The sequence below is a fragment of the Lacerta agilis genome, chromosome 14 (assembly GCF_009819535.1).
Source record: "Lacerta agilis isolate rLacAgi1 chromosome 14, rLacAgi1.pri, whole genome shotgun sequence".
NCBI classification, from domain to species: domain Eukaryota; kingdom Metazoa; phylum Chordata; class Lepidosauria; order Squamata; family Lacertidae; genus Lacerta; species Lacerta agilis.
The window spans coordinates 5756068-5773700 of NC_046325.1; the positions used below are offsets into that span (position 1 = coordinate 5756068).

Genomic DNA, 17633 nt, shown 5'->3' on the forward strand with positions numbered 1-17633 from the left:
AGGGGGCGCTGGCTAGCCTGCCCCCCACCCCGCACCCCGCCGCTGGGGGGAGGCAGGAGGAGGCGGGTGGCGGCGGCGAGCCGGACACGCAAGTGATCAGCCCTCCCTCCCTCCGCCCTCTCCGGCTGGTGTGCACGCCCTGCCCGGGAGGTTTGCACGATCCCCGGCAGCCGCCCCTCCTCTCGGCGCCGGAATTGGTCGCCGGAGCGCTTCTCCAGCCTGCGCAGAGGAGGGGCGGCCGCCGGGGATCGTGCTCCTTCACGGCTGCCCCGCGCCCTCCTCCAGTCCTGCGCAGCGGCAGTTCCAAAGCCCTCCCAGTCTGAATGCAGCCTGAATCTTATCAGTGTGATTCCCAGCGCAGCATTTTCAAAAGTCTGGTTGCTTGTTGGGAGGCGAACCCCGCCACCTCCAGGTCACTGGCTGTTCAAGGAGCTGGGACTGGTAGGAGCTTGGAGTCTAAGCCCTGCAGGCTCACCAGCCCTCGCCCAAGCCGGGGGGGGGGGCAGAAGGTGATCTCGCCTAGGGTGCAAAAATCCCTAGCACAGACCCTGGATCCGGAGGCTGGGACCCAATGGGACTGGTTGGGCAGAATGCAGGGAGGCAACCAGTAGGGGGAGCCAGAGCCAATGAGCCTCCGCTGTCCAGTGTCAGGAAGGAAGGACAGTCGCTGAGCTGCCTTGTCTACCCTTGCCTTGGTGAACTTCAGGTCAGCTTTCCAAAGAAAAGCAAGGGTCGGGGATTTTGGGAGCGAATAAATGAGAAGGGTGACAGGCAAAGGTGCCACTGAGCTTGTGCAGAGTGCCTCCCCCTCCCCCACCAAGGTAACCGCTGCCTCTAAACATATTTTTTCATGTCTGCAAAAAGGGAGAGCTAAGAGACAGATACATTCTCCTAGTTTAGAGTTTTGAGAGTTGCCCATGAGGAATCCTGGGGGATTCCAGGAAAATGTTTACACAACTGCTGAAAGCATTTAAGCTTTTCAAAGATTCGAGTCCTGAAGCAAAATATGCAAACCAGTTTTTGCAGATTTTGCAGCATTTCCAGAACATACAAATGTTCCACTGGATATAAAGTTATAATCATGATTTCGGCCTCTACACACCTACAACACAGGGTTGTTGTGAAGATAAAACAGAAGGGGGCATATGAAAAGTTGGATAAAAATGTAAATAAAATAATAGTGGTCTCTTCCTTATTAGGATTTCATGCATTCTAGGCCCCTGCCTTTGCTGCAAAAGCTTTAAAAGACAGAGATTCTGGGGTTAATAATAATAATAATAATAATAATAATAATAATAATAATAATTTATTTATACCCCGCCCATCTGGCTGGGTTTCCCCAGCCACTCTGGGCTGCTCCCAACCGAATATTAAAAACACAATACAGCATTAAACGTTATAAACTTCCCTTCAGATGTTGAACTCTTGATCAAATTAAACCCTACACATTGTTTCTAAATTAAGATGAGGTCCTGGGGGGCACAAGGGCTCCTGCAAATTACGTTCCCTGATCTGGGGGGGGGGGCCTCAAATGTGTTAAGGAGCGACGTGGCGTAGAGGAAGGCGCTCTGTGCATGCCCTTGGGAATCTTCTTCATGGCACTGCTCCATCGCCTTGTCCTGGGAGCTGAAGGGTGGTTTTTTTTTCAGGAGCTCAGATCGACCCGCCAGAGGCAGGCATTCGCCATTCAATCAATCGCTTTGCTCCGGGCAGCTTCTCCAATTCAGCCAAGCAAAAGTGTACAGGATGAAACCGCCCCCCCCCCCGCCGCCCCCCAAACGACTGCTTCTTTCCAACTCAGAACGCCTCGGGGTAAACTGAGGCCACCGGCCGCCTCTGTCTGGTGTGAGCTGAGAGAAAGAGAATGAGCGTGTGTTTGTGTGTGTGTGTGTGTGTGTGGTGTCCTCGGCTGGGTGTGCAGGGAACTGGAGTGAAACATTGGAGGTGACAGGCCTGGCGGCGGAGACAAATTGGTCCTGACAGGGAGAACCCAGTTCCTCTGGAGATGGGAAAGAGGCTTCGAGGCCTCCCCGCGGTCTTCTCCACCACCACCCCTCACACACAGCGGTTGTGAGGCCCACAAAGCTCCCAGGTCGGAGGTGTCTCTCCGAGACAATAAGGGCCGGTTTAACCCCCCCTCGGTTCGTGTCCAAATGCAGGTCCGCAATTCACAAGCCACACTGCCAAACCAAAAGGAAAACACATGGTGGAACGGAACAAATAACTACAGGCGACTCGTGCCATCGAGCCAGGCTGCGTGATGCATGGCATGGCAGTTAGAGTGTTGGACTACTAGGGCTTGCGAAGACCAGGGTTCAAATCCACGTCCTCCCATGAAGTCCATGGCTGTGTTTCAGATGGCCTCTTGTTTTGGAAAGAACAAATTACGTAGGGTTGCCTTTAAGAGAGAAACAAAGCAAATTGTGCCCCACATCCCTGCTAGTGGGTCAGTCGGGCCTACTAATGGGGCTTATTTAAGATTGCCCTGCCCTGAACTACAACTCCCAAAATGCCTTACTCTAATGGCCATGCCGGCTTGGGCTGACGAGAGTCCAACTAATGGCTCATTTTGCTTCATGTTACCTCTACTTAGCAGCTGCACGACAGGCAGAAATCCCACTGGTGAATCCTCTCCCCTTACAACATTTCCACACTGGGTGGGGGTTCCCCACGGCTCCGTCATGTGGCAGGGTGAAAACAACGAAAAAAGAATGAGCAGATTCCAACTCAAACTAAAGCTTGATTGATTAATCCGCTCAATAATGAAAATAATAATGATAGCTAAATACCGCTAACGACAATGGAACAATATAAGATCATAGAAAGCTACCTTACACTAGCTCTAGCCTAGTACTGTCTGCACTGACTGGCAGCCGCTTTCAGAGGTTTCAGGCATGGCTCTCTCCCAGTCCTATATGGGAACCAGGGACTGAACCTGAGACCTTCTGCTTGCAAAACAGATACTCCACGCACTGAGCTAAAAGCCCTTCCCTACAGGGAATGAATAAATGAATATAAAAATAATACTAGTGACAGTGATAAAATGCCTCTGAGCAAATGCAGAGTTCTCCCCTTCCCCGCAGAGCAACCACTGTTTGCCATCTGTTTTAGAGATGGCATGAAGATCGGCGAATACACCTTCTGCTAAGAAATTAGCCTGCTATTTTACTACAGTCTGGTTCCTCAGCTTGTTGTTTTGGGACAAGATCCAAGCCAGTGTGGTGGAAAAACTAATGTTACCCGAGACGGCTTCTTTCGCTCCAGCAATATCAAACCTGCTTCCCCGCCCGGGTGGTTTCCCCATCTTAGGGAAACGGGGAGAGAAAGGAACCGATATTGCTACCGTTGGTGGCGAGGCCTAGATGGGAAATCAAATTTGGCTGAAGACAGTTAGGGAGGGTGTTGGCAAGATCAAGGAATATAAAAGGCAAGTAGCAGCACTAGGAGTGGCCATGCCACGCGGAGGCCATTTTTAAATTGGCCTAAGTGTCGTGACTTCCACCAATAGACCTGGCCCCCAACACAGGAGTGTGTAGCTTCAAGGAAGCCAACATGGTTCCCTCTGGACACTGTTGAACTACAGTTTCCATTCTCCCTGACCATTGGGCATGCTGACTGGAGCTGGTGGAGGGCATAACAGACTTCTTGGAGGAGCAGAAGAACCCGGAGGAGACATCTGCACAGCTTGAATTGAGATTCCTGGATTGCAGGGGGTTGGACTAGATGACCGCGCCCCGGCCTCTTCCAACTCAACAATTCTATGAAGCCCCAAGATCTTGGGCAGGATGGGGATGTGGCCCTCCAGCTCTCTCTATCAGGCCTTCGGGAGCCTCCCTAGGCAACACCCTTGGGTGTGTGACAACACCTCTTGCTTGCCTGGATGATGAATGGGAGAGATGTGTGTAGGGGTTGGAGGAACTTCTGGCCTTTTCATGGCTGCACTGTCACCAACTACATGAAGGTAAGAGATGCCTCTGTCATTCCGCCCACTTTCTGCCTCTGGCCCCGCCCACAACCCGAGAGCTGCTCGTCATGGAACCCAGTCCTCAGACTGAAAGAGGTTCTTTGCACCCTCAACCCCTGGTCAAAGAGGAAGGCAGCAGCTCTTTACTTGGCCCGACGCAACTCTCAGGGGGCAGAGCCTCAGTCAATAAATGCATAGCTCAAGGCCTCTGCCAGTTGCTCTGCTGAGACAACATGCATGTTCTACCTCTGCTGCAGGATCGCTGGCCATGGTCCTGAAACTCACACCTAGATCGCTCTCCAAGGTGCTGATCCCTGCCTTCGCTTGCCTTCTTGTCTGCCTGGGGTTCCCGACCTCCTTCCTCTTGTCTGGGCAGTCACTGCTCTGCAGTTATGAGCTTCCCCATAGATCAGGATCGGTGCCTTCCTTTAGCACAAGATCATACTTTTGTACCGAGAGTGCATGACAACCACCTAGTGCCATTCCCACAACTGCTCATCTGAAGAATCCCTCGTTCCATCCGGCCGTAAGTATCCAAGCAACTCGGGATTCGTCTCCTGAGCACATGCAGAGCGGATGGCAAAAAGAGTGCCTCTGAGCATACACAGCATTCCCTTCCCTCAACAGGGGGATGGGCCATAGCTCTGCAGCAGGACACTGTGCTTCACACGACAAGTGTCTAGGGTCCGAGGCACAACCCCTCCAGTATATCTAGGTGTAAGAACGCGAGAATAAATTTCTCTGATGCTCTTTTCGTCCGGTCCAAGTTAACGGCATCACCACACCATGTGGGAGCCAATTCCATAGTCGACCTATGCGCTGGGTATCCGGCTGTCTCCAGAGACAACGAAGTGTGCCTCCGGGGGTGAAGTCACAAACCGTCGCACTTGTGACCTCCCTGGGGCACAAGCCTGGCCAGGGTGTCTGGAGGTCCTGGGATGCCCAGGCGATAAGATCCCCCCCGCCAGTCTCATTGATGTGGTCCAAAGGAAAGCACAGCAAGACGTTCCTGATGAGGAATGGTTGAAGGAGCTGGGTATGTTTAGCCCGAAAAAGAGGAGACTGAGAGGAGATAGGGTAGCCACCTTCAAATATCTAAAGTGCTGTGTCACGTGGAAGGTGGAGCAAGCTTGTTTTCTCCGGCTATGGAGGGTAGGACTCGAACCAACGGCTTCAAGTTACAAGAAAAGAGATTCCAACTAAACATCAAGAAGAACTTTCTGACAGTAAGGAGATGGTCTCCCCACCCCACCCCCAGGAGGTAGCGGACTCTCCTTCCTTGCAGAGGTTGGAAGGCCATCTCTCATGAATGCTTTAGTTGAGGTCCCTGCATTGCAGGGGGTTGGACTAGATGTCCCTTGGGGTCCCTTCCAACCCTATGGTTCCATGAGTCTATACCCCATCAGAGGGTGCCAAGGCCCTTCCCCAAATCCTGGCGCCAGTGCTTCTCGGCGCGAAGGGGGGACAAATAGATCGCAACAGTAGGAACCCTAACAGTGTCTTTTTTGGGGGGGGGAAGTGGAAGCATCTAGGATTGGGGTGCTGTGACCTAATTTCTCTCGTGAGCAATTACGCTCAGGAGAAAAGGGAAACAAGTGTTCATTTTTAGAGCTTCATGTCTTGGCTTCTTCCTGTCTGAACTGTGCTATGTCTCAAGAAAAGGGGGGGGGAGAGAGAGAGAGGCAACCCAATCCACTCCCCCACAAAAACACACACACACAAAAAAACACCCAGAGAGCTCTTGGGCAACAAAACCTCAAGACGGGAGGAAGTTTTGCCAATGCATATCGTAAGGCTTGAGCCAACAAATGCCCAACCTACAGCGTGTCCTTTTAGTGTTTTGGTAGGGTCACCTTTGCAATTTTGTTTTGAGCCGGATTAGGGGATTTAAATGGGCGCTTAGAGCTGGTGTGCTTTGGTTAAAAGCAGCATTAGCGCTGTGCATGTGAGACCGGGGGGTGGGGGGTGGGGGATTTGAGATGGATTCCTATTTGCTCTGTGCCGCACACATCTTCATTTTCCTGAACGCTCTTTAAGAGCCAGACCCAGCAGAGAGGTCCGTGTTTTGGATTACTGATGGCATCTTTATAAATTATTCCTCCGTGCTGGCGCATCAAGGAGCAGCGTGGGCTGAGACATTTTGCAGGTCTCGGGATTTCAGATGTGAACCTGTTTAGAGCCTCGGCTCTTTATGACGATGATAGCGATCTGGTTTCAGGGGCAATCCTCTCCGCACTCCAAACCACGGTTTGACAAGCAGGAATGTGGCAGAAGCTTGCATGCCCCCCTTTCCTCTTCCCACCTAACGTGCAAATTCCCCTTCTCCCTTCCATAGTTTGCTATAGCCACAGTTTAGTGTTGCATCTGCACTGAGACTAGCCGGCCCTAATGCCTTGAGACCACAGTTGGTTCGCAAACCACGGTTTCCTGGTTCACTTTAGGAAATCCTCAACGGGAAAGAATTTGGCATGTCAGAGGAGGAATGAGGAGCACATCTAGCAACTGCGGCCGGCTGCCCTATTTTAGACAGGCTCTCCTCTATCTGAAAGGCTGCCCAGTACAAAACCAGTACAAAACCCTAAGAAGGGAGAGCAGAATTGCCCGTCAACAGTTAGCAATTCGACAACAAACATAGCTTCCCTCACTATGGCGAGGTGTGTCGCACTTCTATCTAAATTACAGCAGTTCTTTCTAAATTTGCATATGAATCAGAATATACAGATTTTATGCAGATCTGAACCCTCTTTTATCCTGTTTTCGGACGGTGTGTAAGTTGCCTCTCCAGCATCAGTCCGTCTCAGACACAACATCAATTTAGAGCACTCTCGTACCATTTTAAGTCACAGCTTCTCCGCGTCCTGCAAACACTCCTGGGGACTGTAGTTTGTGGGTGGTTGCTGACCTCACAGAGCTACGATTCCCAGCAAGGTTAACAAACTACACTTCCCAGGATCCCCCAGGACTGCTATGACAGGGTTTTTGGCTCATGGTGCAGGTATGACCTAAATTACCTCTTACACCTACTGTGAGTAGGAATACTGAATGGGAAAAATGGTTTGAGCCCTGCGGAAGCACAATTCCACCTTCCCCCAACCAGAATTCTAATGGCGATCTTGAGATGGAGAAGGAAACCAGAAATGCGTCAAGATGAATGGACGTAATTAAAACTGCAGTTGCGCTATAAGGGATTGGTATTTTGACTGGAGTTTTAATTGAAATTTATAAGATTTTGGAACGCAGAAGCAAACTAAATCATCAAACCATCAATTCTAGCACACGGGGAGGGGGCACCTAAATTGTATAATTTGGCAATGATTGGTCTTACTTAATTGTATTATAATTTGGCATCTTTATAATGAGGATATTATTGGATTGTTGCAATTGAAAACTAATAAAAATTATTATCAAAAAAGGAATGCGTCAAAGAGAAGGAAGTGTTATATTGATACGTTGCAAAGTGCCCTGTGATCTTTGGATGAAAGGCGGTATAAAATTTTAATTAATAATAATAATAATAATTTAAGTAGCACCTAGAACCTGGTGTGAGATGGGCAGCATATCGTTGAACCGACTGGAAGCAGCAACCGGCAGCGCAATTCAACACAAACGCAAGCAGACAACAGTCGCATTTGACTTCAAAAGAATAAACTTCTCCAAAATGAGGGAGGCAATGGAAAGAAAGCTGAAAGGGAGGATGAAGCCGGTAAAATCTCTCCAGACTGCGCAGAGCTTATTTAAAACAACGCTAGTAGAAGCTTAAGCTAATTTTTTTTTTTTTAATGCCGTCAAGTTGAAGCGGATGCCAATGTGGTTAACTAACAGTGTCGAGGAAGCTATAAAAAGGAGAAGAAAGTCTTATTTCAAAAAAACTGAAGGCTTGCCCAATTGCGGAGAAAGAGAAGAAGAAGCACAAAACCTGGAGGAGCAAGTATGAAAAGGAAATCTGGGCAGCATATTGATAAAGGCACTAAGGCCAAGCAAAACAATACATTTAAACGCATCAGGGGCTGCAGGTGGCCAGACCACTAAGCAGCAAGGGAACAAAAGGAGAGAAAAATTTAGGTTATAGAAAAGCAGGATTAATCTGTTAAATACGTTAACTTGATCCTAGGCCAGTCTCTGTACCAGAGGGCTAGAAAGTAGCCAATCTAACACTAATTTATTTTTTAAGGAGATCTAGGGATCATCCGGGAAATTACAGACAAGTTAGCTTAATGCTAACTCCAGATAAACTGGTGGAAGGCCTCAGATGATCAAGCATGAAGAAGAACAAGCCTTGCTGAAGAAAAAGCAGCATGGCTTCCGTAACAGGAAGTCCCGCCTCTCTAACATTTCAGGGTTATTTAAGGGCATCAATGAGCACAATGAGATTGTTGATCTGGTAGACATTGTGTACTTGGTCTTTCAAAGAGTTTTCAACATATTCCAAAGGCTTTTTTTCGTAATCTTAGGAGCAGTGAGAGGATGGGCCCTTGGGTAGGGATGGAGAACTGGTTAAAGAACAGGAAGATCTGGAACAAATTCATAGTTCTCACACCGGAGGGAAGCAGGAAGTAGGTGCCCTCTAAGGATCTGAAGCGGGACTTGTGCTTTTGAATGTGCTCAAGTTAGGGGTAAGCCGTGAGGCGACCCAGGTTTGCAGGTGACACCCTTCCCTGTGGGGAACCTGCAATCAGGATTTGAACACAAGATCCCTCTCCCCTCTAACATTGCTGCCTCTAACATTTTACTGCTGTAGTTAGTAATTTTTTTGCATATTACTGTATTATGATTGCGTTCCCTCTTCTTTTTTAATTCACCTTGTTTCTTCGCTTTCTCTGTCCCTTGTTAAATGTGCAAACGATAAATTAATAGTGAATTTCTTTTAAAGGAATGTTGGGGAAGGCTCCTTTCCTGGTGTAGGTCCGATTCAGGAATATCGTAAGTTACCTCAAATGACATTTTGGAAGCTATGTGCCCCACAGCTCGGGGATGATGGGAGTTGTGGTCAAACATGCTTGGGGCGGGGTTGGCGGCACAGCCTCCCCACCAATGAGCCAGAGTGAGCCCATAGCTTCATGAAGCATATTTTGGGTGTCATGAAACCTATTGGGTCCCCGGAGGTTGTCAGACTACAACTCCCATCATCCATGACCACTGCCTAAGGTGGCTGTGGATGATGGGCTTTGTAGTCCAACAGCGTTTTTGGTTGAAGAACAGACCTACTCAGCTAGGTGGACCAATGGCACCTTCCTGTGCGCACTCTGAGTTCCACAAGCTCATTTTGAGGGGAGTTGAAAGCAGTCATTTAGATACAGTAGTAATGTGTTCCCACAGCTTTAAATACAAGAGTCTCCATTCATTTTATTTACTATCCGGCAGGCTGTGTGTGTGTGTGAAAGAGAGAGAAATCCCGGGAAAAAGTGTGATACCGCCTTTGCACCTTCCAACTGTGTTATGCCCTATAGCATTCCTGCCTGGTTTTTATGAACGCAGAAGGCAAAAGGAGCAACACGGTGTTTACTTAACACCTGCTGCCGGGCTCTGTGCAGTGACTGCGGGAGAGAAAGTGCCTCTGAGCATGTGCAGAGAGCACCTTCCGCCTCGCCACGTGGCTGAGATGGGAAACCGGGTTTCTGAAGTCGTAAGCATAAGCCCTGGAAAGCTCTCCTTCTGGAGCGAAGATGTGGTTTTGTTGCTGTTGTCGTGAGGCAAAGCGGTTGCATTGTGTGTCTGAGTGTGTGTGTGTGTTAAGATGCCAAAGGCGCTCGCAGCTTCTCCTGCTATCATCTAGAACATTCATAGGCATCACATAAACACACACACACACACAGAGAGAGAGAGAGAGAGAGAGAGAGAGGTTTTCTCTCTCTCTCTCTTGCAACTGAAATTGACCAGAGAAGGCATTGTAAAAAAGAAAAAAAGGATAAGCTTCCTTCAATTTGTTTCCTTTCGCACGCTCGGGAAACAGATGGGATTGGAGGCAAACTGAGGCCGGTTGATTTCAATGGGTCTCCTCTGAGTAGGACTATAACATCGGAGCCCGTCCTTAAAAAGACAAGTTGGCAAATGGAAACAGAGGCAGCCAACCCCTTCGTTTGACTCACATGTGAGTGAAGTGTGGGTCGCTTGGGCAGGGCCAGATTATGTGGATATATGGGTCACAGGGTGGGTGTTTGGAATGGCATTTGTTGGACTCAGAGCTACGTATATGGGGAGGGGCCCATTTCAGGCCCCTCCAAAGGTTCAGATGCCAGGCATTGATGGAGGGCAGAAAGACCTCTCTCCCCCCCCCCACCTGACAACCTGGAGAAGAGTTTCCAGTCAGTGTCCGTAATCCAGGGCTGGAGGTGAGCTGCTAGCAGCCAGCTTCTCATATGACCCTCCAGGGCTCAGCAGGTAGGCAGAGAAACAAACAAACGGATCAAAGCAGTAGACAGGCAGATGAGGAATTCACTTGAACTTTGGGTGTGTCAATGTCTCCTGGTGTTTTCTCAGTTTCAAGTGGCGGGGGTTGGGGGGGCAGAATTGTGTGCATGATTTTGTGTGCTTCTCGCTGACTCCTGGGGAGATCCTTGGTGTGTTTGTGCGCGCATGCACACGAAAGGGATATTGCAAAACACACACACACACACACCATTCCAGTTGTGTCTCAACACCTTCTCTTCCTTCCTGCTCCCAGATATCCAAGCAGGGACACACCAGGAGTGTCAACAGCAGAAAGTGTGTGTGTGCGGCGCGCACGTGTGTGTGTGTGTGTGTGCGCGTGTGTGTGTGTGTGTGTTGTGGAGGCTAGGTAAAGAAGCACACCAGAGCCTACACAGCCTCAAGGGACAGCCCATTAACCCACAGGCAGCCTTCAGCAATAATCCACTATTATAGCAAGCAAGAAGGTGTGAGCAGATACAGAGAAACAGCTTCATTTTCCAGCGCCGCTGTACATTAGGAAACCCAGGACTCCTGGATCAGGGCCACCCCTTACCTCCCACCCTCACTCTACTCTACCCCTGGAAAGAACCCAGGAGTTCTGGCCCTCCCTCCTCCGCCTCCCGTTCCCCAGGGGAGACCCAGCTATCTGCTGAAGAGCCATTAAGTGATACAGCCTGCAAGATTGAATGTTATGTGTGCAAGGGGGGGGGGGAGAGAGAGAGAGATGGGAAGGGGCTTAAGTACCAGGGAAGGGGATGGGCAGGGGAGAATCCAGGCCCTGAACAGGGAATTGGGGGTGGGGGGTTTGCAGAGAAATGAATTTCAATGGCCATAAAAGCAATTGCAAACGGCTGGCCAAATCCCTTTGGATAAGAGCTTGCAGGATGATGGGAGAGGGGAAGGTTTGGGGTTGGGGGAGGCGATTTTTCAAGGGGGAAGAGGAGAGAAGTGGGATGATGGGGGCAGGCAGGATTTACACGCTGCTCCCCATGGACTTTTGGATTATCCCTGGAGCTGGAATGACAGGAAGGTGACAGATAGGTTGGGAAGACTGTGTGTGTGTGTGTGTGTGTGTGTGTGTGAGTGTGTGAGAGAGAGAGAGAGAGAGAGAGATTTAAGCTGGGGGAGAGTATATCTGTGGGGGGAGCCTGCATCACAGTGGTCACATCCTAGGAACTGGGTTGGGAGGCGACTGAAGGTAAAGGGGGGGCTCTAGGTGTAGACCTTTTTCTTGCACTGAGGGAGGGGGGATCTTGACCTGGGTGGGGCAGCGGCTAGGAGCCTTGGAGTGTCGTTATTGGGGGGGAGAGAATGGAGCGGTGCCCCTCCATACATGGGGGGCAGGAATAAAAACATAGCAAACATAGTTCCCTGTGATGGGGTTGGGTACCATGGGGGGGCGCGTTTCTGGGGCAGCAACCATTTGCTCGCCCTGAGAATTAGGGGGGGGGGTTGCCTTGGGAAGAGCCAATTCACCTGTTGGAGGGAGGGGGGAATGAGAGGGACGCAGGTAAAGTGGGGGGGGATATATTTCCAAACCCTGGGGGTGAAGAGGAGAGATTTCCCGGGGAGGGTCGTAACTGAGGAGGTTGGCCCGAAATTTTTATGGGGCGCTAGAAATGGGGGGGGGGAAGCAGCGTGCGGGAGGGGGGGCCCAGAGAGAAGGAAACAGGTGTTTTTAATTGCGGGTGGGGGGGGAGAGAGGATGGATTTAACCCCTTAGACCATTTCTCCCCGGGGTATTTGGGGGGTGAGGAGTGTTGCTGGAGGGATGGAGAGAGGAGGAGGAGGGGGGGTCGCGAAGGATTGTGCCCTCCCTGGATGGTGCTGGGGGCTGCGGGGATGAGGAAGGATGGGGAGAGGGCAAGCCCTGCGGGGGGGGGGATCTCTCCACTCCACCCCACCACCACCACCCCCAAAAGGCAGGTCCCTACCTTGCAGCTCCCGGGCGACCTCCCCTCCGGCCTGGGCCATCACGGCTGCGGCAGAAGCCGGCACATGCCCCGCTAGGGCGGCGGTGGCAGCGAGCGCGTCTGCGCAGCCTCCCAGATCTCCCTCTCCCTCCGCCCGCCCCCCAGCCTCTTCTTCCTTCTTTCTCCCGCGGGGGACCAGCTGGGCGGGCTCGCGGCGGACTCCCTCCCGCCCCGCCCCGCTCCCCGGACGCCTGGGTCCCTCCTCCCCACCCTCCACCCCAGCACCCGGCCAAGCGGTTTCTTCCCACCCCGCCCGGAGCGAGAAGCGGGTTTTCCTGCTCCGCAGTTTCCCCTGAGCAGGTAGCCGGGGAGGGGGGGGGGAATCCGTAGAAGCTGAGGAGGGATCCCCAAAGGCCTTCTAGTCTGACCCCCCATCCCACCACCTTGTTATTTTTAATTATGCATCGTGTGCGTGTTTAGGTTGTGAAACGCCATGAGATCTATGGGTGGAGGGCTATATACAAATTTTAGAAACAAGCAAGCAAGCAAACCAAGGATGGTTTCGCTGCGATTCCTGCACTGCAGGGGGTTGGACTAGATGACCCTCGGGGTCTCTTCTGAGCATATAATACCGTGAAACCTCTGCAGTATTAGAAAGGTGCATGTCTAGATAGGTGCATGTCTACACCTGTAGGTGTTGAGCTAGCTGGTGTATAGGGAAATCAGGAGCTGCCATAGGCCATGCCAGGCCATTAGGGCCCAGCTAGCTCCATATTGTCTACACTGATTGGCAGCAGCTCAGTTACAGGACAGGCACCGATCAGAATCGAAGCAGGGTGCCCACCTCCAAAGCAGGTGCAAATAGTAATAAAAGGATCGTGTGTAACCACCCTGAATGCAAATCATCACCAATGCAGAGTTTAAAAGAAGGGTGCTTGGGAGGGCCTTCATTCTGCCTAATGGTGAGGTGGCTGTGTGGTGTAGTGGTTAGAGCATTGGGCTTGGACTTGGGAAGCTAGGCTTCAAACCTGTACTCAGGGATTCAAATCCCCACTCAGCCAGGAAGCTCACCGGGTGACTTTGGCCCAGTCACTGTCTCTTAGCCTGAGCTACCTCACAGGGTTGTTGTGAGGATAAGACAGGAAGAAGGGGAACTATGTAGGATTCCTTGAGCAATCTGGAGGAAAGGTGGGGTATATATGTCATAAATAAATAAAGTTGGGGTCAGTTCACAGCCCCCCACTTCCTCAGCCAGGCCGAACCGCTGAAAGCCTCTCACTCAGGAACTTGCACCCTGCGTGTTAAAAACACACGCGAGTCTGTCCAATCAATGTACAGTGTTTCCTTTTTTAAAAAAATCAGAGGTGATGCAATAGCCATCCTCAAATATCTAAAAGGCCGCCACCTGGAAGATGGAGAAAGCTTGTTGTAGGATGGGCCATCTGTCAGGGATTCTTTAGCTGTCATTCCTGCATTGCAAGGGGGTTAGACTAGATGATTCTGGGGGTCCCTTGTGATTCTACGATTCTATGAATTGCGGAGCTCAGCATGTTCATGGATCACTCACAAAAGGTGGGGCTCCTCTATGTACAGACATACTTTCATTGAGCTGACAGCGCCCATTACAATTGTGCAGGCACTTTCATAGAATCCTAGAGTTGGAAGAGACCACAAGGGCCATCCAGTCCAACCCCCTGCCAAGCAGGAAACGCCATCAAAGCATTCCTGACAGATGGCTGTCAAGCCTCCGCTTAAAGACCTCCAAAGAAGGAGACTCCACCACACTCCTTGGCAGCAAATTCCACCGTCGAACAGCTCTTACTGTCAGGAAGTTCTTCCTAATGTTTAGGTGGAATCTTCTTTCTTGTAGTTTGAATCCATTGCCCCGTGTCCGCTTCTCTGGAGCAGCAAAAAACAACCTTTCACCCTCCTCTATATGACATCCTTTGATATATTTGAACATGGCTATCATATCACCCCTTCACTTTCTCTTCTCCAGGCTAAACATACCCAGCTCCCTAAGCCGTTCCTCATAAGGCATCGTTTCCAGGCCTTTGACCATTTTGGTTGCCCTCTTCTGGACACGTTCCAGCTTGTCAGTATCCTTCTTGAACTGTGGTGCCCAGAACTGGACACAGTATTCCAGGTGAGGTCTGACCAGAGCGGAATACAGTGGTACTATTACTTCCCTTGATCTAGATGCTATACTCCTCTTGATGCAGCCCAGAATTGCATTGGCTTTTCTAGCTGCTGCATCACACTGTTGACTTTCGAGACGGGCTTCCCTTCCTGGACTAATCTGTGCCTGGGATGGGGAGCTAGAACCCCTTCAGAGATCATCAGACTCTCAAGTAGTGCCACACATTTCTCTATTCTCTACACCAGGCATAGGCAAACTTGGCCTCCCCAGATGTTTTGGGACTACAATTCCCATCATCCATGACCACCGGTCCTGTTAGCTAGGGATGATGGGAGTTGTAGTCCCAAAACATCTGGGGAGGCCAAGTTTGCCTATGCCTCCTCTACACTCCATACCCCCCTGCTGCTTAAATGTTGTTGTTCAGTCATTCAGTCGTGTCCGACTCTTCGTGACCCCATGGACCAGAGCACGCCAGGCACGCCTATCCTTCACTGCCTCCCATAGTTTGGCCAAACTCATGTTAGTAGCTTCGAGAACACTGTCCAACCATCTCATCCTCTGTCGTCCCCTTCTCCTTGTGCCCTCCATCTTTCCCAACATCAGGGTCTTTTCCAGGGAGTCTTCTCTTCTCATGAGGTGGCCAAAGTACTGGAGCCTCAACTTCAGGATCTGTCCTTCTAGTGAGTACTCAGGGCTGATTTCTTTGAGAATGGATAGGTTTGATCTTCTTGCAGTCCATGGGACTCTCAAGAGTCTCCTCCAGCACCATAATTCAAAAGCATCAATTCTTCCGCGATCAGCCTTCTTTATGGTCCAGCTCTCACTTCCGTACACTACTACTGGGAAAACCATACCCCTATGTTAACTTTACAAACAGAAGTGAACTTGTTCAAAGGTTAATTTGCTGATGGGATCACCTGTGTTTTCTGTTGCATACATAGGAGGAAAGTCAGCCTCAGGTGTGTGGAGCACATCTGCAAGAGGGGACCCCAAATAGGCATACAGAAAGGTCCTGTCTGGATGCTTAAAACCACTGCCCTACACTTAAGCTGCAGAGAGAGGGGGAGATGGTGTGTCCAGATGACCCCTAGTGGATGTTTCTTTTAAAATCCTGCTCTTGCAATGAATGGGAAGTATTTACTGTATGGCATATATAAAAAAGCGTTGTATACAAGTTGATACATCAGCAGGATTCTAAAAAACATTTGCAATATCATGATGAAAAATAGAGTTAGATACAAATAGATGGGGAATTCAATTTGGACATGCATGAACCAATAATGAAATAACGGAACCATGGAGAGGGAAGTCAAGGGATTTGAGAAATCCCACATTTGGATATTATATTAATTGTATAAACAGCATGAAAAATGTTACAGTTGTATTTTTGTTTTACATTTTTCTTTTCAATGTTTATTTTTATATGGCGTTTGTGTCAATTAAAACTAATAAAAATGTTTTTAAAAATAAAAGAATAAAATCCAGCTCTTGTTTGAGGATTTGCTAAAAAGTACTCTAAATCTCAAGCTGGACCATCAAGAAGGCTGATCACCGAAGAATTGATGCTTTTGAATTATGGTGCTGGAGGAGACTCTTGAGAGTCCCATGGACTGCAAGAAGATCAAACCTATCCATTCTCAAGGAAATCGGCCCTGAGTGCTCACTAGAAGGACAGATCCTGAAGCTGAGGCTCCAAGATTTTGGCCACCTCATGAGAAGAGAAGACTCCCTGGAAAAGACCCTGATGTTGGGAAAGATGGAGGGCACAAGGAGAAGGGGACGACAGAGGATGAGATGGTTGGACAGTGTTCTCGAAGCGACTAGCATGAGTTTGGCCAAACTGCGGGAGGCAGTGAAGGATAGGCGTGCCTGGCGTGCTCTGGTCCATGGGGTCACGAAGAGTCGGACACGACTGAACGACTGAACAACAACAACAACAACAACAACTCTAAATCACCCTCTGCCATCCAGGTACCTTGCAGATGTTTTGCACGGCAACTGAGGGGAGTTGCAACCCAGAAGCAGGTTTGCTGGCTGTGGGGTGATGGGAATTCTAGTCCGAAACAGACCCCCCCAAAAAAGAGTGCTCTAAACCCGTTAAGGACATAGGACCAGCGAGACTTTCCCAAGGTTATGGCTTTGTTGCCATTTGGAGGGGCAACTTCTGCACTGTGGTACAGCAAAAGCGGGACAATAAAAAAAAATGCAGAACATTTGCAGTATGAAAAAGATTTTAGCAAGAAGTTATGGGGTATGCCCGAATTGGAAATAAAGCAGTGCATCTGCCCCAAAACTTTTGCAAGCACAAAAATTATTGGAAGCAGGATTAGGTGAAAACACCCTTATAACCATCATGAGCACAAATCGCCATGAATGCACAGTGAAAAGGATGTCTGGAGTTCTCCTGGATCAGGCCAGTGGCCCTTTTAGTCCAGCATTCTGCTCCCAAATCGGTCACCCAGGTACCTCTTAAGAAATTCCCGAGCACAAGAGCCCTCTCTCCCCTCCTGTGGTTTCCGACAACCAGCCCCAACAATGAAGCTGGCTTCTGGAAGATTCAGGGCAGAGGAAAGAAAGTCACAAAGTGCATAGTTAAAAACTGTGGAACTCGCTGCCACAGGAAGCAGTGGTGGCCACCAACTTGCAGGGGACGGGACAAATTCAGGGAGCGGTGGCCGCTGGCTGTGACGGCTATGCTCTGTCTCCACGGCTGGAGGCGGCGATGCTTCTGAGGACCAGTTGCTGGAAACCACAGAAGAAGAGGGCTCCTGTTCTGCTCAGGCCCCACTTTGAGAGTTTTCCACAAGTTGGCCACTGTGAGAACAGGATGCTGGACCAGATGGGCCGTTGGCCTGATTCAGCAGGGTTTTCTTAAGGTTTCAGTGGCTTCGGAAGGGGATTAATGGTGCTGGTGAAGGAGAGATCTAAGTGGAGCCTCCATCACCAGGAGCAATATACCTTTGAATGGTAGCTGCCAGGCAAAGGGCAGCAGCAGGAGAGGGCTAGTCCAGCCCTGTATGTTAGGGCTGCCACACATAACATACAGGGAGGGTAGGACCCGAACCGAAAGATTTTCAATGCATTTTTCTTTAAAAATTGCCCTAGTTGCCATATGTCCGAATTTCCCCAGCCATTTTGCTAATTCGGTTTTAATCAGACTGTCAAAATGGGCGGATTTTCACTGAATTAGCAAAATGGCTGGGGAAAC

General features: G+C 49.9%; 1 protein-coding gene across 1 annotated transcript in view; it reads right to left on the reverse strand.

Annotated features, from left to right (window-relative positions):
- Positions 1 to 12429, reverse strand: part of CARMIL3 (capping protein regulator and myosin 1 linker 3) — a 61969-nt gene extending 49540 nt beyond the window's left edge. Inside the window, exon 1 of the mRNA XM_033170296.1 lies at positions 12307 to 12429. Within this exon, the coding sequence (XP_033026187.1) occupies positions 12307 to 12346 (40 nt within the window). The 5' untranslated portion in view covers positions 12347 to 12429. The remainder of the gene's footprint in view (positions 1 to 12306) is intronic.
- Positions 12430 to 17633: the final 5204 nt, after the last annotated feature.